The sequence below is a fragment of the Suillus subaureus genome, assembly GCF_016647635.1.
Source record: "Suillus subaureus strain MN1 chromosome Unknown BJ212scaffold_89, whole genome shotgun sequence".
Taxonomy (NCBI): Eukaryota; Fungi; Basidiomycota; class Agaricomycetes; order Boletales; family Suillaceae; genus Suillus; species Suillus subaureus.
In genome coordinates this window covers 7,791-28,745 of record NW_024538645.1, presented here as the reverse complement: position 1 = coordinate 28,745, position 20,955 = coordinate 7,791, and the positions used below count along the sequence as shown (strand labels likewise).

The 20,955-nt window shown below is 43.5% G+C and overlaps 9 protein-coding genes across 9 annotated transcripts; 4 read left to right on the top strand and 5 right to left on the bottom strand.

Annotated features, from left to right (window-relative positions):
• Positions 1-2,569: 2,569 nt before the first annotated feature.
• Positions 2,570-5,073, top strand: BJ212DRAFT_1450041 (uncharacterized protein; the record flags this gene model as incomplete). The annotated part of the gene is made up of 10 exons (XM_041338787.1): positions 2,570-2,573; positions 2,825-2,881; positions 2,909-3,178; positions 3,438-3,570; positions 3,677-3,681; positions 3,702-3,821; positions 3,979-4,311; positions 4,366-4,755; positions 4,841-4,948; positions 5,015-5,073. 10 exons carry the CDS (start codon positions 2,570-2,572, stop codon positions 5,071-5,073), a joined length of 1,479 nt encoding a protein of 492 aa, XP_041186143.1.
• Positions 5,074-5,809: 736 nt separating this feature from the next.
• Positions 5,810-6,303, top strand: BJ212DRAFT_1487576 (uncharacterized protein; the record flags this gene model as incomplete). Its single annotated transcript, XM_041341294.1, has 3 exons — positions 5,810-5,848; positions 5,898-6,027; positions 6,074-6,303. The coding sequence occupies 3 exons, from the start codon at positions 5,810-5,812 to the stop codon at positions 6,301-6,303; spliced, it is 399 nt and encodes a 132-aa protein (XP_041186142.1).
• Positions 6,304-7,216: 913 nt separating this feature from the next.
• Positions 7,217-8,138, top strand: BJ212DRAFT_1487575 (uncharacterized protein; the record flags this gene model as incomplete). The annotated part of the gene is made up of 2 exons (XM_041341293.1): positions 7,217-7,454; positions 7,510-8,138. The coding sequence occupies 2 exons, from the start codon at positions 7,217-7,219 to the stop codon at positions 8,136-8,138; spliced, it is 867 nt and encodes a 288-aa protein (XP_041186141.1).
• A 147-nt stretch (positions 8,139-8,285) lies between these two features.
• On the top strand, positions 8,286-8,661 carry BJ212DRAFT_1286325 (uncharacterized protein; the record flags this gene model as incomplete). The annotated part of the gene is made up of 2 exons (XM_041331933.1): positions 8,286-8,373; positions 8,447-8,661. Coding segments are annotated over 2 exons (303 nt in total), but the record flags the coding sequence as incomplete, so codon positions are not given.
• Positions 8,662-10,057: 1,396 nt separating this feature from the next.
• BJ212DRAFT_1304991 (uncharacterized protein) lies at positions 10,058-12,073 on the bottom strand (the record flags this gene model as incomplete). The annotated part of the gene is made up of 6 exons (XM_041333705.1): positions 10,058-10,210; positions 10,268-10,299; positions 10,339-10,416; positions 10,471-10,568; positions 10,620-11,617; positions 11,678-12,073. The coding sequence occupies 6 exons, from the start codon at positions 12,071-12,073 to the stop codon at positions 10,058-10,060; spliced, it is 1,755 nt and encodes a 584-aa protein (XP_041186139.1).
• Positions 12,074-13,846: 1,773 nt separating this feature from the next.
• On the bottom strand, positions 13,847-14,662 carry BJ212DRAFT_1487573 (uncharacterized protein; the record flags this gene model as incomplete). Its single annotated transcript, XM_041341292.1, has 4 exons — positions 13,847-13,956; positions 14,008-14,388; positions 14,436-14,483; positions 14,539-14,662. 4 exons carry the CDS (start codon positions 14,660-14,662, stop codon positions 13,847-13,849), a joined length of 663 nt encoding a protein of 220 aa, XP_041186138.1.
• A 207-nt stretch (positions 14,663-14,869) lies between these two features.
• BJ212DRAFT_1487572 (uncharacterized protein) lies at positions 14,870-15,825 on the bottom strand (the record flags this gene model as incomplete). Its single annotated transcript, XM_041341291.1, has 4 exons — positions 14,870-15,183; positions 15,235-15,480; positions 15,536-15,736; positions 15,786-15,825. The coding sequence occupies 4 exons, from the start codon at positions 15,823-15,825 to the stop codon at positions 14,870-14,872; spliced, it is 801 nt and encodes a 266-aa protein (XP_041186137.1).
• A 3,795-nt stretch (positions 15,826-19,620) lies between these two features.
• Positions 19,621-19,846, bottom strand: BJ212DRAFT_1286346 (uncharacterized protein; the record flags this gene model as incomplete). Its single annotated transcript, XM_041331934.1, has 2 exons — positions 19,621-19,731; positions 19,784-19,846. Coding segments are annotated over 2 exons (174 nt in total), but the record flags the coding sequence as incomplete, so codon positions are not given.
• A 354-nt stretch (positions 19,847-20,200) lies between these two features.
• On the bottom strand, positions 20,201-20,362 carry BJ212DRAFT_1217196 (uncharacterized protein; the record flags this gene model as incomplete). The annotated part of the gene is made up of 1 exon (XM_041329319.1): positions 20,201-20,362. A coding segment is annotated over one exon (162 nt), but the record flags the coding sequence as incomplete, so codon positions are not given.
• Positions 20,363-20,955: the final 593 nt, after the last annotated feature.

The following is a 20,955-nucleotide window of genomic DNA, read 5'->3' as shown; positions in this document are numbered from 1 at the left end:
TGTCACTGAGGTCTTTATGTATTCTCACACAATATTGTAAATAGTAAAAAATGCAAAAACATGTGGACAGTTTTTTGAGCCACTGTATATTGGCAAGGGTAACTCAAAGGACAGGTATGGGGTGACCAGTATCAGGGATTTCTCCCTCCTACTAAATGGTGATTGTAATTCTGGTTGCCCAACCCTATATAACTAGCTATGTGAAAGTCCAGAGTCCATAGGTGAAAGCAGTGGCAAAAACACGGGTCCGATAATATGTAGGTAAAAGGCCATGAGGTACTGCAGCCAGTGGGAATCCATGTAATAACACTGTCTACTCAATCAGTAATGAGAAATAACTGACTATGCACCAGTGGGGTTAAGCAGGATTGGACTGGACATGGTAGGGCAAGTGTGCAGGATCTCTGAGTGGGTCTGATGCATCGGAGATGCAGAGATGGTGGGAAAGCATCAGATATGGGTAGGAGATGTGCAGACTGGATGGGGATTGCAGAATGGGGTCCTAGCAGGCCAGCCTGAACATGATTGTCACAGTGGATTGGGCCTCCCAGCCACATAGGCACTCCATGTCAGGGTACATAGTACTCCTGAACAGAGGTCCAGTAGTGTGAAGTGCCAGGAAGCAACCACTGATAGCCCTATCCATGGCAGAGGTAGAATATATTGCCCTGACCAGTATCATTAGAGAGCTACTCTACCTGTGGCTCCTCCTTGAGGAACTATACAAACATACCTTAGACCCAGTCCCCATCTACTGCAATAACCAAGCTGTGATAGCCCTTGCATTGAATGGCAAGTTCCAATCCAGAACCAAACACATCGACCTGCACTATCATTTTGTAAGGTCACATGTCAAGAATGGCACCTTTAAGCTCTTTTACTGCCCCACTGACAACAACATCACTGACGCCTTCACCAAAGCCCTTGCTTGCCCCTGCCTTCAGAAACTCAGGACTCAGATGAGCCTGGCTTGCACTTGAGGGGGAGTGTTGAACTCCAAGAGATCTGAGAGGACCAAGACTGAAGGATCTGAGATAGAGAAGGGAAGTGAGTGAGAGGTACAAGCACAAGCTGAAATGGACAGAGGTGAGTGACATATTGATGTCAGCTCATGCCCTACATTATTTTCTATGTTTCATTCTTATATCTGAGTCTTAACAGTACTCACCTTAAAAGTGTCAGTAGAAATGCCCTAACATCTCAGTTCTTTCAAGATACTGAGATGTAAGCCTTAAATATCATCACTCACATGCTACAAAGTCTAACAATAACATAGTGTACTTGTTGTATAGGTAGATGGGACCACCTCAGGCAGTACTTTTTGGGACTTATAAAGGGTTTAAGAGACCTGGTTTCTATGTTGTAAGAAACTAGTCTCCGAGACCCACCCTCCTGCCATCTAATTATAGTTCATGCTCTTGTATTCCTTTGTGGGCCTCCAGCACCTCCCTGCACCCCTCTACCATAGCCCTCTCAATATCCTAGTACTACTCAATCCACCATTTAATGCTCTCGCATTTCCAGGCACCTCCCTACCCACCCACTTCATGTTGTGATAGGCTAAGTACCATGAGGCACCATGCTGCATCCACAATGATTCCACATGGTCTCAGTATGCACATAATGTTAAATACAGTTTGAGTCTATGTACTAGCATTCTAACATTTGCCCATTCACCACTCCCCAGCAATAATGTGTCATGCAGACCAAGTGTCAGCACTAGCCTCCAGCTGGGGGCTTGGGAGGCATTCTGTCAGTCCCTGCAAGTCTTGAGACAAGAGAAAAACTCAAACCTTTGTCATTATCCCTGGCACAGATATCAAACACTGTGAACTTGCCCTATGCATGGAAGCACTTGTCAATGCAAGTTCAACAGAGCCAATCACTACCCCTGCACTCAATTCAACCAGTTCTAACATTGACATGACTATAGACCAATTAAACAATGGTGACGAATGGGTGTATGAATTGGATCATGCTAAACCAGAACTTCAACATCCACCCTTTCTGAATCAGTGCGACAAGACACAACCAATTGAGTCCCAACACCGTATCCTTCCTGACAAGACATCACACAAGCTCTATGGAAATTGGACAGGAGTTATCCCCACCTTAATTAAACCTCTTTTAACTTATCTTGCAAGAACTTTCAGACAACCACTTGAGAAGTCGCATCCTATCATATCCGCATGCGTTACTAGTTCATGTGCTCAAAAGTGCACAACCATCATTTACCTCTTCTTTGACTGTAAGTGTATCCAGGCTTCTTGTCATTGAGGGCCTAGCTTGACTTAACTTTAGGATTTGTCTCGACCAACATCCTGAGCTGCAATTGCTCCACACTCCCACAAGTCCTTATTTGCCATGGTTTATTCCCCACTGCACCCATGCAGCCAAGGATGGCAGTGTCTATAGAATTGCTTTCCTTTTATCGAGCACTGTTTGAACGTTCATGTGACGCAGTAAATGCACTCGCAGCTGCATTGAAAACTCATTATGCTCGCCAAGGGTTCCAATTAACAGACTCGCATGTAAGCATATGCTTCTGATGCTTGTGATAATGCTCACCATGAGTTACAGGGATATGCCATCCAGGAACCCTTCAGAAAGAGTCTTGGAAGTGCAGTTCAGTGGTATGATATCCTCCAGATCAAGGTGGAGCAAAAGATCGAAGGCGTAATTCAGCAAGCTCGTGACAAGATCTGTGCTGCTTATGAGCCCTCACCTCCCTATCTGTCAATGACCTCTCATAGCCCTCCAACAACCTCTCATGTCCCTCCAATGACCTCTCACAACCCTCCAACAACCTCTCATGACCCTCAAGCATCTCTCTTACACAGGGAGTGTTGCACATTGATTCTTGTTGAGCACTGTCCTGCTTGTTTTGCAGGAGTGATGTATGGCTGAGCACTTGATCAAGGAGGCAATATTCATGTCGCTACAGATGGAAACTTTCATCATCATCACCGGCACTCAGCTGGTGACTGCCCTCGCTTCTATGAACCATCATACTACTTACCAAAGATGTATGCTGATTTAGTTGGCTCTCAAATAGTCAAGAAATGGAAGTGCCCTGCTATGACATGGGCACCAAATCTCATACCTAATGAGGTCATCAACCAGTGTGAGAACTCATATGAAGCTGCTAATGGCAAAAAGCAGAAGCCTGCTATGGATAGTTTCGATGACACTGGTTTGATGGTGGTTATTTGCCGCCATGATATCCCCCTATTCTTTGCAAACATTGATATGCCTGGTGAGCAGCAGAAATATGCTGTCGCCTTATTAGAACATCTGTTCTTGCTTCTTCCTACCAACACAACAGTTGTTACTTTGTATGATGTTGGCTGTGTACTATCTTGTTCACTTTCACAGGTATGCTTTTCAATCATTCATTGTGTATTCGCCTAGTAACAACTTGCAGTATGACATTCTAGACACTTCTATTACTTCATGCCTCCACTTTGCAATGATGGCTATGCATGCCTATGGACACAAGTGGGGATGCCAGCTTATCTACAATCCCTGTATGTGCAGTGGACTCAGTTTATTGGATGGGGAAGGCACTGAGTGACTTTGGTCACAACTTGTGCATCTGATTGGTATTCAGCATTCATCATCAGTCAGTACATCTCCTTTTCACACAACTTCATGTATTCATTCTGGCATGCTTTAGTGTCAGTGATGTCTATGGCTTATAGACTGCCAGGCAGCTGCCATCGGAGCTGAAATGTGCGCAGACCTCAGTGATTGGGTCAAGCGACAAATTCATGACATTAAGACTCAAACAAATGCCACACAGGATGTCCTCACTACCTGTGGTGTCTCTATCAAAGATCTATGGTTGTTGTGGGCTGACCAACGACATTCACAACTATCTATTCGTGCTCATAAGTCATACATATTTGTGCTTTCATTATTTGCTGACTGGCTTCTTATCAGATGCTCCTGCACGTCTCAAAAAAGAACTGTATACAGTTCTTGCTTTACAGGCTGATATGGCCACTTCAGATCAGGCCTTGCAGACCACCTGCACCATGCTCAAAAGGGAGGCAGCATCAGATAACACCATGGTCACTCTTGATGGTTTAGAGAGGGGCCACCAATGTTTAATGGAGAAGGTAGAAGCACTCTATGCTTTATTCAACATTCAGGACAGGTTTCCAGAGCTTCAAGGTGTCAATCTGAATTTTGTCCATACCCTTCTGATGGCACATGACCTCAAGATCAATATATGCAAACATGCAATTGGTAGTTTTTTCGAGTGGGATAAACTGGACAGGGCAGTTGGTGGGGCTCAGCAAGCTTTGGGTAAGACCTAATCAAATCAATCATTTTACTTTCAAACTAATTCCAACATATCAGGCATGAAGCTTCATCAACAAACTCATAAAGCAATAGCAAAGAGACAACCAGCACTGATGACTGCTATTTGTAAGTTCAACTCTTATTGTGAGCACCTAGACAGCCTCTATGACCCTTCATGGGGGATACCACTTCCAATGGCACTTCCAACCAAACTTGCGGATTTGCACAATGACCAGACCCTAATGGAGGACATCTGGATTATGCCCTCTGCAGGAGACATACCACACTGGTTGAATGATTCGGACATGAGAGATGGAATCCGCACCCTCCTCAAACATGATCAATGTCAAGAGGAACAGCAGTGTCTCAGTATTGAAGCTGACAACCTGTGCTCTTATTTTGGAGATGAGCTCTCTGCTTTAGAGCTCACGCTTTCTTCTGATGCAAGTAAGTGATTCCAGTGCTTCATTCTGCCATTTTCTGACAATCTCAATAGACTAACTGTTGATATTCTTGCTCCAAACCCACTGAGACCACTTTCTTCAGCTACAATCACACTGGGTAAATCCATTTGCTTCTGTAGCTTGCTTTTCTAGTCATGCTAGAGAAGCTTCAGATGTCGTGAAGACACTTACAGGAGGTGCAACCAGCAAAGCTAACCTCAGTTTGATTAATGATGCATTAACACTGGAAATTGATCACCAAGACAATGACATCCCAGACTTCGAAGCAGGGCCATCAGATGTCGACGCACACTTATTGTAAATTTATTTGTTGTAAAGTCTCAGTCCTTACTAACTACATTTTTCCAGCTTGAACCTCAGCAGATGAATGGTTATGACTGTGGAGTTTGGGTGCTAGCTGAGATTATGGCAGTCTTACAAGGTTTTCATCTTACAGGATTGCAAGAGGATGATATGGAGAGCTTCTGACATTCATTATATCACCTCATTCTCAATCTCAACACACTGGAGATGGGAATTATTTAATGAATGTAGTAGTTAAGCAATGACTTTGTTCTGGGTAATTTTTATTTTAATGTCACCCTTTGTAGTCTGACAGCCTCTGGAGGCTCTGATAACCGAGAAAATGAGCCCCTCAAAAAAACTGCACATTTTAAACAGAAGTGTTAACTCATTACTACTGTAGGCATGTGTCCCAGAGACTTGATGCACATCAAACTGAAGTGAAAATGTCTGAATGTAGAGGGTGCCTGCCTTTTCATTAAGTCGGGAGGCACTACATGTTACCATTTCTGGAAAGCTCTGCTGCCAGTGTGGTGGCATACCTTCAAACTTCGAAGTTCAAATTTTCAAGCTTCCTCAAACTTACTAGAATTTTCCTCATTCCAAAGGTTTCTCTTGCACATGGTCTGCACATTATCAATTGATTGTTATCTAGAGCTGGTGCTACTTTCAAACACTGTCTAAGCACTACCTCCTGCAAGATGGCCATGACCAACAGCACATCAAATTCACCCTGCAGCCTCATTTATTCTGCCATGCTCACAGATTCACAATCTTTTTCTATTTCTCGGATTGTGAGTAGTTGTCTAATTGGATGTTCAAACATTACTGACCTGCTTCTAGCTTGTTGATGTAGCCATGTCAACAGAGGACACCCTACCCACTGAAGTCTCTGGAGGCTCCTGCCTCAGTGAAGAATGGAAGAACCTTGATGGGATACCTTGTATTATGGGTGGGATGAGGGCACTTACTGGTAAGATTAATCATGACACATTCATCCTATCTAAAAATCATTTCAGCATCACTTGGTGGGATGCTCCATGGGCGCACAAGTGCTGACTTCCCTTGGAAAACTCTCCCAAAGGAACTAGCTCGCCTCAGGTATGTCCTTACCAATTACCCTGACAATACCTTGATACCTGGCGAGCTGCGCCCTTCTCTCTCTTGCACCAAAGGCATCTACGATCTGAACCACCACCATTGCGTCAATCTCATCAACCACCTCAAGGCAGGCACCCTCACCATCTGAGCAGTGAAGAGCGATGCTGCTCATACATGTCTCACTACCTCAAAGGACCCTGTTATAATTGGAGAAGCCCCCTCAGCTTGCTCTTTGCACTCCCATGGGCAGCATGTATTTGCTGATAGTCGAATCGACAGAAAGGGTCTTCTTCATCTTAGTTTACCTTCTTCTTTACCTACTTCTTGTCATCACACCCAAGTTATTGTGGAAATCACACAACCACCTCCTTGTCCAGCTTCTTGAGCAGTTCCAAAACCATCTGCTGTGCATATCAGCGATCTTATCCAACACATCGCTTCTGTCAAGGGGAGACCATCCAGTTCTGAGGACAATGACATGACTGGCAGTGCAAATGATGAGGACAAGTCAGAGTTGCAATTTAGTGACAGTGAAAGTTGCCCTGCGAAGTGCCTTAGACATTGATCAAAGTCCATCCTATCATCAAACATAGATAGCAGATGTATGTAGGTCATACTTTGGGACTAACCTAATTCTGACATTGTGTTGTCTTGGGCACAAAGTAGATTTTCAGCCATGGATTAATGAAATCTTTAGTCACAAAGACATTTGATACCAAGCCCCCTTTGGAGCCTCTGGAGCCTCCAGAGGTTCACCAATTCACCATCTACACCCTCCTCAGTGGACCTCCATGATGTCTGGTATGTTGTTTGCTTCTAGACCTCCATTTTTCTAACTTGTTTAGTCTTGAAATTAAGGACTTCCTTCACACACACTTAAATTTTGATATAAGTATGAGGTGTTGTGCCCTCCTTTTTTTTACCCACCTTTTGGATCTGCAATTCCAGTGAGTATTTTCATTGCTACATGCCATTTTTTCTGATCTTGCACAAAGGGCATGAAGCTTAATCTATTGGACTACTATTCTGACCCTACCGATGATTAGGTGTCCTTGCCTCCCATGTACCTTCCTGCATTATCACCTGCTGCTATGGATTCTGAATACACGCAGGGAGGATATGTGCAGGAACAGTTTGGAGGTGGTCAATACAAGGATCTGCCAACAGAACTCACTCCATCAAGACTACGGAGCAAAATCAAGCCCACATCATGCGACGTTGGTATCACAAGGGATGCTGCTATCCAACATCAAGCAGCCTGCACTCCCAGTGACTATACCACTAATACCTTCGCATCTGGTAATTCTTATCAAAGATCTTTTCTCCAGATTTCTGACTTTGTCCTTGCTGCTAGAGTCGATGCACCCCAGCTGTCACAACTCTCCTTTCGTCAAGGCTGTACCTGCTCAATGCCCTGTGCAGACTCAAGATCTATTTTCTAGCACATTGGCACCCACTAGCCAGCAGCCACAGCTGGTCATGCCTCAAAATTTGGACATATTCACCCAGCAGCCCCAGTATGGCACTCTTGATCAAAACTCCATGGTTCTTTATAACCTTCTCACCATACCATCTGGAGTTTGGCCATTGTGGCCCATGCCATCATCTCTGATGGAACATGAGGCTCCCAGACTCTCCCCTAGCCCACTTGCTTCATATTCGCAGTTACTGACCTCACCACTTCTCATGCCTACAGTTGCAGGCCCAAGCTCTCAGGGAGGTTCACAGCCTGATATGCATGGGTCAGATGGGCCCTGGAATTTTTCATCTGTAGTATTGGCAAACTCTTTGCCACCTCAAGGAGCTGTTCCAACGATGCATATCATCCCACCAACTTCCCTCAAGCCTTTCGAGCTTTTTGCTCTACCTTCTGCTGGTGTGCCACATCACTGTGCAGTCACATTCAGTCCATCAGCCACTGGAATATCTCAAGTTGGGTCTGATGTTATGATGGATGATGATAATGCTCCCATTGCTGGTTGATGTTCATCAGAGATGAACTCTGCACTTGAAGAAGGGTGTGCTGCTTTGGATGCCATTGTCAATGATACTGCAAAGAACACGAATATGCCGTCCTACCAGTTAATCAACCTGTGGATGAAGAGTTGAGGTTGAGTGATCAATAGCACCAACTACTGGAATCTTTACACAGGGTACTTCAAGGACTGGATGCACCAGGAACTTGTAAGGCTTGGTAATGGTGCTCCTCCTCAGGATGGTTCAATGACACCAAGTAAGTGATTCATTTATACTGTGTGCTTTTTGCTTAGTGCCACATATTGGTCTTACAGGCACTGGTGTTTGCCATCAGTGCTATGAGCTCTTCAAGAAAAGCTACCCAGACACTTATCAGGACATCCTCAATACCTATGGAGAACTTGACATGCTGACAGATAATCAAACCATTGCGCAATGCACTCAATCATTCCAGAAACTTTATAAGAGGGTAGGAAGTATTGTGAGTAATCTCATTCCGATGTCTTCTTACTTGAGGTGTCTTATATAAAAGTGGTCAAAAGGCAATGACACCACAATTACACTTTTGATAAGACTGAATGCTGCCAACAACCTCAAGTTCATGGTCTACAACTTTTCTTCTTTTGTGGTAGATAATGCAGTGTTTGTGGGAGGTTACCTGCTATACAGCCTGGTGGTTTTATTCTACCTGGTTGTAAATAGGGGTTCTACAATACAAGCTTAGCTTTATCTGGCAAGACAGATAATGTAGAGTATGTAGATAGAACTTTATCTAGTCTTGAGTTTGACTAGACAAATAGAATAGATTCTGTAGGTAAGTCTCTCTAGTCCTATGTTTGACTAGATAGAGAATAGAGTTTGTGAGTGAGTCTCTCTAGTCCTATACTTGACTTGATATACTAAAGGACTTATCAAAGGGAACTAGGTAGAAGCTGATTGGATTTCCCTGCCTAAATGCAAAGGGTTTAATCCAAGGAAGATGATATGATAGAAGAGCAGATAATCCAACAAAGGAATCTGCAGGCACAGATAATATGGCTTGACTTGGTACTTCTAGTCCTCTGAAACTATATGTCAGATGCACACTAGACAGCACAGGTACAGTCAAGAAAATGATAAATGATCTCAGAGCAAGTAAACCAAATGTACTTGGTCTGCACTTCCTGGCTAACACAAAGAGTGTCAATGTCAGAGAAAGTGGAAGAAGTGGAGGTTCTTTTAAATGATAAAAGAGATTCTTATTTTTATGGGTGGAGAAGTGCTCTCCTTAAATACATGAGATGGGAGAAACTGTATAGTACCATGAAATAAGGTTGGAAAGAGAAATGACCTCATTGTGGAGCAAAGTGGAGCAAAAGTGGAGCCAAGTGGAGCAGAACATTCTAGCATCCAATGACATCACTATGACATCATAGATGGCTTCATAGTATCCAACAGAATATTCCAGAAATTTCTGTGGAGCTATATGACATCATCATGACATCATACCCTGCAGGTACATTTTGTGGAGTCTCTGGGAGGTCAAAGAATCAAGTAGGTAAAGAAATGAAAGAAAAATATGAAGAAAATAAAGTAGAATAAATCATAAGACAGAACAAATCAAAACACTGGCTTTTTAGATAGGGTTTTGGTAGGCTTTTATCTTTTCCCCTTGGTTATTTCTAGTCAAAGTAAATAAGCCAAATGATAGGCAATAACCTAAGCTTTTGTATGACCATCAACTTTGACCAGGTCAATTTATGATTTCTTCATCATATTTGACTTTTCTTCAACACACCATATTTTTGCATGATTGGAGCATGCAAAGTGAAATATTGCACTTGAGTCTGTACTCAAAGTACATTTTGTGTAGTCTGAGGACTAAGCTAACAGATGATGGAAACATGGGATGATATGTCATATACATGTTCTGCATGATTCCAAAATCATGCAGGATAGTGTGGCCCATTGAAGGTGGTTGCAAATTCAACAAAGATAAAAAACAATGACTCCAGGTCATCACTTGCTGTGTGTTGGATCATTGCACCCTTTGCAATACCCTCCTGGAGAAGACAAATTGACATATAGGGCCTAGTACCCTTCAGATAACACACTCAGCCATGTGCCATGCCATGAAAATTGTAAGTATCACTCACCATGCCCTCTGAAGGAACACTAATGGCACCTTCTGCAATAATGCAAGCATGATCAAAGTCAATAAAATAACCTTGTCCATCATGGATGATAAAATTATTTGGACTCAAGTCTCTGTGGAGGACGTGACTTGCGAGCATTAAACTATGAGCTAAACACTGATGGGTCAGTCTCAGGATTCAATTTCAACACACTCAAGACTCACCCAAGACAAAGTCATGGAAGGCTCTCAACAGCTCAAGCTTCAAGGAGTAGAACACAAGTGGTTCTCTGCAGGGGGTCAACAGAAGGCACCAGTGGAATCTGCAAATAAACCCAGAGGTACAAACACCATGGGAAGCTCAAATATGATACATGCAGTCTGGCACCCCATTGTAGAGGACATCCCAATGGGCCATGAGCTTGACTACATTCAGGATTCCTTCAACCATCTTGAGAATGGTCACCTTGTGGTTTTTCTTGTCCTCAGCGACCCAACAGTCTTTGAGTACATACTCCATCCCATCTGAGGTCTGAACGTGATAACAAATTGTGCCACAAGAAAAGAAACCTTGGCTTTGCCAAAGCATGCTCATGATTGATAGATGGGATTTATCATGGTTTTCTATCCAGCCTATGGTGTTCTCCCACAGATTGGCATGCAAGCCCTTGTAGGCAGGATCACACATATGCATCGTGGGATTGTACCCGAGGTTGTTGGTGTGTGCGAGTGTTAAGGTGTTTAAAACCTTGAGAAGATGCACAGGATTTTTGAGGATATTGATGGGGTGTGAAATGATCAGACCTGAGTGGTCAAAGTAGTGAAGGTGAAGCAGGTTATTGGTGATAGTAAAGATCAAGATGAACTGGCGCCAAGGTTGTTCTTGCATCAACAGGTACCCTTTAGTGCTGCTACCATAATACAAAGGTATGGAAGAGTCAAGTTCGCTTTCTGTGTACTCCATGCATGTGATAATATTGGACCATCGCAATGAGAGGTTGTGTAGATTGCAATCCACCAGAATAACATCTGGCTTCTGTACATTGGTGTCGTCCAGGATGGGAGTATTACAGAATTGGGAGGACCAAATACACTTTGGCGGGCCACCAATAACGTTCATGGCACCAAAGGGGAATGCAGCAGAGGGATTGGGGAAAATTTTCTTGTACATCACATGCATGGCAGCTTGCACAACATTGAAGAGGAGGGTCCACTTGCCCTCTGTCATCACCGATGCCTGAGGCTGCTTCTTGCTGGGGTGCTTGTCATCATATCCTTTGGCACTGAAGCTCTTGTTGGTATCAGGCATTGTGAAAGACGAATCCAATATCTCCACTTCTGTATCAGTCAACATGGCCGACACCATGCTCATCTGTGTGCATGGTTGTGTCTTTTGTGCCCTGCCTGCCTTTCATCCCTGTCCCTTCTGTACCTGCACCTTCTTCTTCTGTTTTCTGGAGTCTACCAACAATCTTGGCTGGACATTCCTGTTATCAAACAGCCATTCTGCATTTGTGCCACGGCGCACAGCAGGTTGAAAGATAGACCCACTCTTAACCCTCTTCCCTCCTGGCCCAGACTTGAAATAGTAAATTTTGTTGAGAGATGCTGGAGTGAAATTAGTCTGTAAGATAAGGGTATCCATAACAGACTTGGCATCTTTGGGGAGTAATTTTTCTTCCCATAAGACAGTGCCAATGAATTCTTCCTCCAAGAGCTTATCCATAGCAATCTTGTTCTGAGGTTCAGGGAGTGCATTGCAGGTACTGACCAATCCATAGAGGTGTTTACGATAAGAAGTTGTGCTCACTGGTTGTGGCAGTGGCATCATGGGAATGGTTGGTAGTCAAGTGGAGTAGTTGAATGGTTAAGAACATCTCACTAATTTTGGAAACACTTCTGTGTGCCATGTATGGGTAGCGTCATGTCATAAGTGACCTGGTTGAACACATCAACTAACCATACATCATCTTGTATTCATATGCCAAAATGTAATTTTGCATGATTTTTTTCAATGATTATCCCACACACCAAATTGGACATGAATCATGGTATATTTTCTATGTGCAGCAAGTGATCAGAACATTGTACAAAAGCATAGTATTGAGACAACAGACACCTTGGATTTACCTTGGAATGGCCCCTCCTTCAGATGATCCCAGTGTGCAAATACAACAATGGCTAGACACTTGTTAAAGTGCCTAACCAAAAATATTGTTGTAGGTCAATGCTCTGCCTAGCTGCTACACTTGCAAGCAAGAACATTTGACCCTAAAGGGAATTGCTACTGAGAATGGCCAATGATACTAAAGACCCAAAAGTGCGCAGAGTGTGGGAACAAGTGCACGGGTATGTAGAGCACAGGAATGTGGAAGTGCAGTTGATGAGCGGTCGATGAGCAGTCAATGCGGGAGTGTGAGATGCTAAGGTAAGGGGTAGGGAAGTCTTAAGGAATGGCGCGGGTAACAAGTGAGGGCAAGGGTATTGATTGCACAGGTAAGGAAAGTCAAGACAAGGTGTTCAGGTATAAGGTAACCAATAGGGGCTAAAAGCGCACACTAATGGCGACTGCTCCTAAGTAAAACCTAAGGGAAGGAAATACTGTAGAAGGGGAGTAAATATGAAGTAGTCACCCTAGGCACTTTATACTAGCTAAACCCTCTCGGAAATGGAAGGGACAGGACAGACAGGCAGTAGGAATATGTAAAGACATATAATAAGGCTGCAACACTTGTTACAACACATGAGGCAAGGCAAAATACATACCAATGAGGTAGGATGGACAATGGACTGACGTGAGACATTTGTAAGGTAGTCCAAAGGCATGGGAAATCGACCGCAGGTATGCGTGCAGCGCAGGAGTGAATGCGCGGGTCCGCAGAGCGCGGGAATATGCATCTGGAGTGGGTTGAGTGCAGGAAAAGCGGTTGATGGTTTTGTAGCTTTCCATCACCTATATCAAAAGATGGCCATTGCAAGCCTAGCGAGAATATGATTGTTACACCGGTGTGGGAAACACAACAAGAGAACTGGAAAGTAGACTGCTAATGTTGGGCTAAATGTGCTATGCCTAGCTGCTATTCAACCCTAAAGGGTTTCTGGACTAAGCTCAGTGCTCAGAGAGGATAGGAAATCATGCTAAAAGCTCTCAGTCTCAGACTGGTACTGGTAGGTGGTGAAAACTATGATGATTACATAAGCACCAAAAGTGCGAACATAACACTAAGTAATATCTGCCTATACAAGCCCACAGAATATGAAATCCCTACACTGGCACTGCATTGGCAATAGGACTCCTGCTCCCATGATGCCCATCTGTCCAAGCCTTGCGCTGATATGCATGCTGGTAGCCAACTTGACCTTCACGACTGGCTGGATGCATGTGTTCTCCACAGATGTCTGATGGGGGAGGTCTATGTGAACGGTTGTCTAGAAGTTCATGGTCTGTGTACCACGCATCATGATAATATGACCACCTATTCCCACTGGCATCACAATAACCTGGGTTCTCATAGTGAGGAGCATAAGCATATCCTGGGTAAGGTTCACCACAGTCACCATAATACAAATATTCCCTCTGATAAGGGTACTCTCCTCCAGGTCATGGTCGCCTGGCATATGCATGCTGGCCCAAGTCTTCATGGTACATGTATGCACCATGTAGTGCATCACTGGGGTGATAATCATCATTGGGGAGTGCAGGAGAGCTGTCTTGATGAGTGCACAGGCCACCATGAAGGTATCAAGTGTTGTGAGGCTTACAGGAGTGATTGTTGTGTGCCCCACAAGGGTCAACATGGCGAGGTTCTGGTGCATCAAGGTTAGAAATGATGGGGCTAGGATGAATATCCTCAGATGGGGCACATGGTAGATTTTGCAGTAGTGGGGGAGGCACATCTTGGACATGGCCAGACTGTCCATTACCACCTGTGTGTTCAGCAGGAAGTTCGGTTTTACATGGGGAAGACGGCGCTGCTGGAAGAATGGGTGCTTTGGTGACTTGCACAGAGGTTGAACAATCAACTGATGTCTCAGGCTGCACAGCTCTGCTATTACTCTGCAAGTCTTCATCTTCTTGCAAGAGGTGCATGGTCTTGGTGAGAGCAGATTGGCCTCCTTTAGTCACTGGGCGTGCACATTGCACTGGGCTTATCTTAGTAAATCTTCAGACATTTATGTAGAGCAAATACCTTTTGCAATGTCAGGATGTCCATCATGCAGGTGCATTGCTGCATTGTCTGTTTAATTATCAGTCAGGATCACTACTGAACTGAGATAACCATCAAGACTTACCTATAGCAGGTTGTGGTTGCTGTTCTTCATCTCCTGAGAACCCTACTGTGAGAGGAGATGAGTGCCCTCCTTTGGCACGAGCCTTGCCTGCGGCTTTTGCACCTGGCTTGTTCTCAATGGCCATCTCCTCCTCTAACCCAATTGGTCATACACGCTTCTTCATAGCTTGTACAACTCTGGTATCAAGCTTCCATGAATGTGAATGTGAAAAATCACCATAGTTGGCATTATCCTCGCTATGGATTTCACCATTGGATGAGTCAAGAGGCTCCTCATCAGGCTTCTCAACACCATCTGTACTGGACAGAATTTCTATGGGAGCTGGCACTGGTTAAGTAGGGAGTTGCTTTGCAAGCTTAAATGGATGTGATGGAGGAGGTATGAGTACCTCGGGATGCAAGTTGGTTTTCTGGATGGTTGTCATGGTGTCTTTGGCCACAATACCCATAACATCATCGTGAGTGTGTACTGACATGGGGACCTTTGGCTTCTTCTTCCTGGTAATGGCAGAGCTGGCTTGAAGGCATGGAGGGCCACCATAATCAAATGTTCCATTAACAAACATCCGCCTTGCATTTTGGAAAATAGAGTCTGCTGGAGGGGCCTTGCCAATGATGACAGGCTCCTTGGAGGCTATCACTGCACCTGTCAAATTATTATGAGCTAAAGTGGTCTAATAAGTGTATCAGCACATACCTCCTATGGTTTTGGTTACCTTAACAATGTGCATTGTCTTTGCCTTCAACAAATGAGCAAGCACATTGACTTCATGTTGTGTCAGTCCCGCAACACCTTTACTCCATGAATTGATGTTATGAGATTCTCCTGGCATCAAACTCAAGTGTGCAGGATACCCCTTGATGCATAGATGGTCATTAGTGAGGGAACTAGGCATCAGGATCCATGGGAAAGGTCTGTTGGCAAACTTCCCACCAAGGTCCACTGAGGAAAAAATGTCAGGACCTCATAAAACCATGGGACGTGATGTGCTACGTACCAACTTGCTTGATGAGACCAGCCTTCAGTGATTTCAACACATCCTTCTCCTTCTCTGACTCAGATGAGCTTACATCCAGGATCTCTATCAGCACCTGCTCTTGATCTCCTTCCATGCCCTTGAAAGCCTGCTCCACAGCAGACAGCAAGATGGTGTTGTACACATGCACTTTGATATGCCCGATGATGGCGTCATCACTAGCTCAGCAGCACTTTTTGAAAAACTACAGAGGTGTTAATACATAAAATACTTTCAAGGAGGGTAACACTTACACCACCAGTGCTGGGCATTGTGTGAACACAGCCTAATGATGCATCTTCATTGACAATGTTACCACACATGACAATGGTGGCCTCGAACCCTTGCCTAGTAGCAGCTCCATCAAGCTACAGGTAAGGTACTTAACTTATCAGAAAATATTACAGAATCGGTGTCCTGCATGATTTTGGAATCATGCAAAACATGTATATGACATATCATCCCATGTTTCCATCATCTGTTAGCTTAGTCCTCAGACTACACAAAATGTACTTTGAGTACAGACTCAAGTGCAATATTTCACTTTGCATGCTCCAATCATGCAAAAATATGGTGTGTTGAAGAAAAGTCAAATATGATGAAGAAATCATAAATTGACCTGGTCAAAGTTGATGGTCATACAAAAGCTTAGGTTATTGCCTATCATTTGGCTTATTTACTTTGACTAGAAATAACCAAGGGGAAAAGATAAAAGCCTACCAAAACCCTATCTAAAAAGCCAGTGTTTTGATTTGTTCTGTCTTATGATTTATTCTACTTTATTTTCTTCATATTTTTCTTTCATTTCTTTACCTACTTGATTCTTTGACCTCCCAGAGACTCCACAAAATGTACCTGCAGGGTATGATGTCATGATGATGTCATATAGCTCCACAGAAATTTCTGGAATATTCTGTTGGATACTATGAAGCCATCTATGATGTCATAGTGATGTCATTGGATGCTAGAATGTTCTGCTCCACTTGGCTCCACTTTTGCTCCACTTTGCTCCACAATGAGGTCATTTCTCTTTCCAACCTTATTTCATGGTACTATACAGTTTCTCCCATCTCATGTATTTAAGGAGAGCACTTCTCCACCCATAAAAATAAGAATCTCTTTTATCATTTAAAAGAACCTCCACTTCTTCCACTTTCTCTGACATTGACACTCTTTGTGTTAGCCAGGAAGTGCAGACCAAGTACATTTGGTTTACTTGCTCTGAGATCATTTATCATTTTCTTGACTGTACCTGTGCTGTCTAGTGTGCATCTGACATATAGTTTCAGAGGACTAGAAGTACCAAGTCAAGCCATATTATCTGTGCCTGCAGATTCCTTTGTTGGATTATCTGCTCTTCTATCATATCATCTTCCTTGGATTAAACCCTTTGCATTTAGGCAGGGAAATCCAATCAGCTTCTACCTAGTTCCCTTTGATAAGTCCTTTAGTATATCAAGTCAAGTATAGGACTAGAGAGACTCACTCACAAACTCTATTCTCTATCTAGTCAAACATAGGACTAGAGAGACTTACCTACAGAATCTATTCTATTTGTCTAGTCAAACTCAAGACTAGATAAAGTTCTATCTACATACTCTACATTATCTGTCTTGCCAGATAAAGCTAAGCTTGTATTGTAGAACCCCTATTTACAACCAGGTAGAATAAAACCACCAGGCTGTATAGCAGGTAACCTCCCACAAACACTGCATTATCTACCACAAAAGAAGAAAAGTTGTAGACCATGAACTTGAGGTTGTTGGCAGCATTCAGTCTTATCAAAAGTGTAATTGTGGTGTCATTGCCTTTTGACCACTTTTATATAAGACACCTCAAGTAAGAAGACAACATGGCTTCATGACAGATGAGGGCAGGAGGCCCTTGTGGGTTGATAAATTTGAGACCTCAGGCACTGATCCCTGGTTGGCAAAGCAGGGATATGTACTTGCACCTCGCAATGACTCGTCATTGATGGAAAAACTACTTCATTCTTTGCACCATTCAGTCAAATCATACAGGAGTGGTGTCATCTAATTCTAGCAGCAGCCAGTGACCCGAGCAACCCCCCTGTTGGCATAACTCATACAGTGCTCATGGCACTCCTGAAAAAATGGATCTCTCAGCTCCCCATGGATGCTCCCACAGAAATTATGGTGCCCATGGCATCATCATCAAGATTGGGACATCCTCCACATGACGACATCCAATCATCTGCAGGTGCTCATCATTCTACACGCATCCAACAGAGAGTGTCATAGCCCACAAACCCTCTTTGTTCTTCCCACATCCAAATGAGACAACCCTCTTCTTGCATGTCTTTTCTGTGTATGTTTTTCATTACAATGCATTTTAGTATGATACAGTGTAGTACACCATGTGTTATATGATAGATACCTTTCTGATCCAAATATCAATGATGGAGTGTTTGATACCCGTGCCTTCACTAGAGAGGTCCTAGGTACATAGGCAGGCACCACTTTTCTCCCATTCCCACAGTCTTAGAGACCTCATTTCTTTGTAGAGCGCAAAAGAGCACCATGGAGACAAGATGAGTAACAGGAGCACCAAGAGCTCCACAGGAGGTGAGAGGTCTCATACTCACACAGGAGGGTACATCTCACAGACTAGTTGCACTCTACAAAGAAACCAGGTCTCTAAGACCACAAAAGTGGTGCCAAGGGTGGACAAGACATTAACAGAGTTCTTTCAAGATACTGAGATTGTACTTGTTGTATAGACTCCTTGCCCCTCTTGCTCATCTCATAACAAGAGATTTTTCCTCCTCCAGATGTTGTTTGCTTGTCCCTCCTGTCCCCTCCACACAATCCATTCCAGTCTTGGACGAAGGATGATGGCAGATGATGCTGCTGGCTGAGGGTCACATCCATCTCAGTTTAGGTGGCGCATCATCACAAAAATTGCATAAGCGTGACATTGCCATATATAGGTATGTCTGCACTGTCAGCAATGTCAGGGTTAAGGTTAAGTATGCCTGAGCAGACTTGGAACCTGAAAAGTCCAATGGATGGGCCAAGTACAATGTATTCAGGGTAAATAGATTGATATCTCAATTTGATAATTCAGACATTGTAAATCACACAGAGATAGCAAGATAAAGCCTGATATTGAGTATCATTAAGAGAATACAGGTTATTCTAAAGGAATGCAATGTAAGGAAACTGGCATACTAGCAGGACATGTCTGAATGAGAGAATGACTGAGAGAATATGGAAAGCAATATCAGAAACAACAGAAGCACAACAGTGAAAGTCCAAGTGCAAGAATAATGGCCAATGATGCAATGATGAGGCAAAGTCCAATTTGATAGACACAATTGAGTCCAGAACAATAGTAAGAGTCTTCTTCCATGATCCAAAGGAAGCTCCTAGACTGGAAATGAAAAATCAATCATGGAACATATGAGTGACATCATAAGCATAAGACAAAATGAGCACATACTGACTTTTACTTCCTGCGGTGCAACACATGTTTGGCCTGGGGTCGACCTTTGGTTGGCTTGGCTGGTTCCTCATCCTCGTTGTTGGATTCCTGTATAATGCAGTGCATAGTCCTACCCCAGGCCTGGCCATTTGGCATTTTCTTCTTTCCCTTTTTGATGGCACTGACATTGTCCAAGTTGTTGTTGTTTGACAGGTCATTGTTCAGTGTCAGTTCACTGCCTGCAGGCGACTTTGGCAGGATGGGGGCCTTCTGCAAGGGTACGGGTCCGGGAGTGGGCACAGGAGTGGGTGTGGGAACATGTCTGGGAGTGGGAATGGGTCTGGGAGTGGCAGAACTTTGAGGTGGAGTTGGGATCAGGTTAGGATCTGGTGTTACAGGTTGTCTGGCAGCATTAGTGTGGTTGGCCATTTGTGCTCGCATCTTGGCAAGACTGTTGACTGGACCTGAAGACAACCCAGACACATTGTCATCGGTTATGGCTGTTCTGCCCTTGCGTCCATTATTGTTCTTGAATGATGCCCTTGATAGAAGTAGATAGTTAGCTAAATTAATGGAACAGAGAAAAACTTGTTCCACCATTTAAGAAGTCCCTGCACCCAATCTCAATCCTCGCACTCACAAATAAAGTTGATAATGTTGTAGTAAAAGGCCCGGTAATTTAATTCACCATCGGCTTCAGCCCATTTGTTTTTATTACTGATTGCGAAGCATGCCTATGTTAAAACAATTAGTTAGATACAATCCATTAAATAAACAAAAACTTACCTGAACACAAGCATATGCTATATGTTCCACCTTGACAGTAGACATATCATGCAGGGATGCATTGCACGATCATGTACTGTGCAAGTCATCACCTAAAGCAGTGGAAGGACCTGTAAAAATATGATGCATTATCTGGTAAATCAAAATGTTAATAAGATAGACACATATAATGAATTTCAAAACTTACATGCTCAAGGAAATAACCCTGGAATAGGCCCTCATTCATGATGTCCTCATCATACCTACTTCCAGGAGGCTTTCCAGCCCACAGGAACACTGGAAAGTCGATCAGTCATATGAATCCATCCGATCTCCATCCATTTCCAGGCCCTATGTTAGAGAACATTAGATGATTGGAAATGACAAATTGAGTACTTACAGAATGGGATCTCATTTGAAATCTGCAAGTGTGGAAATAGGACATAGGAAAGAAGCAAGCACAGGGTGGTTGATGCCCATGTGCGCCCTGGACAGTGAGCCCCCATTGTAGATGGTAGGCTTCAGACCTTCCTTCAAAGGTTCGGGCACCACGTAGTGTCCGATTTGGACCTTCAAACAAGTTGCATCATCAGAACGTGTCCCACTAATGACAGCATTCATCTAATTAGTATGTTAGTACACGATATATGCACATATAAGCAGCATATACTCACCTTGTGTGTGATCTGAAAGAGATCCTTGGACTTCAGGCGATCAGTAATAAGTGATCGGAGTCCCAGAGCCAGTTGAAGCAACTGCTGATAGTTGCACTTGTACCAATTGAGGGTATTGGTTGAACTAAGAAAAAAATCTTAGTATAGACTTTGCAAAATTAAAAAAACGGACTTACAGACTCACAAGCCTTTTCTGATGGGATTCATGCTCAGCCTCTGACTCTTCTAATTCTCCATTCTCCGCGGCCTGCTCTTGCTGTAGGAGTAGACCTATCCTTAAGAGTTTCTCAATGTTGCAGAATAAATTGACACAATGTGCCATGGCACGTGCTGCCGCAAGAAACTCTTCTTGGACTTCGAATTCTGAGTCCTCCTTCTCTTTCGAGATCTTGGTTTTCCTGGTCATAGATTATATTAGGGATCTCAGTGCAAATGAATTTGAATATTGGACTTACTTGACCTTTCAATTGTCTTTATCAGGTTTGCACCCATGTCTTTTAGATGACTTCTTAGGGCAAG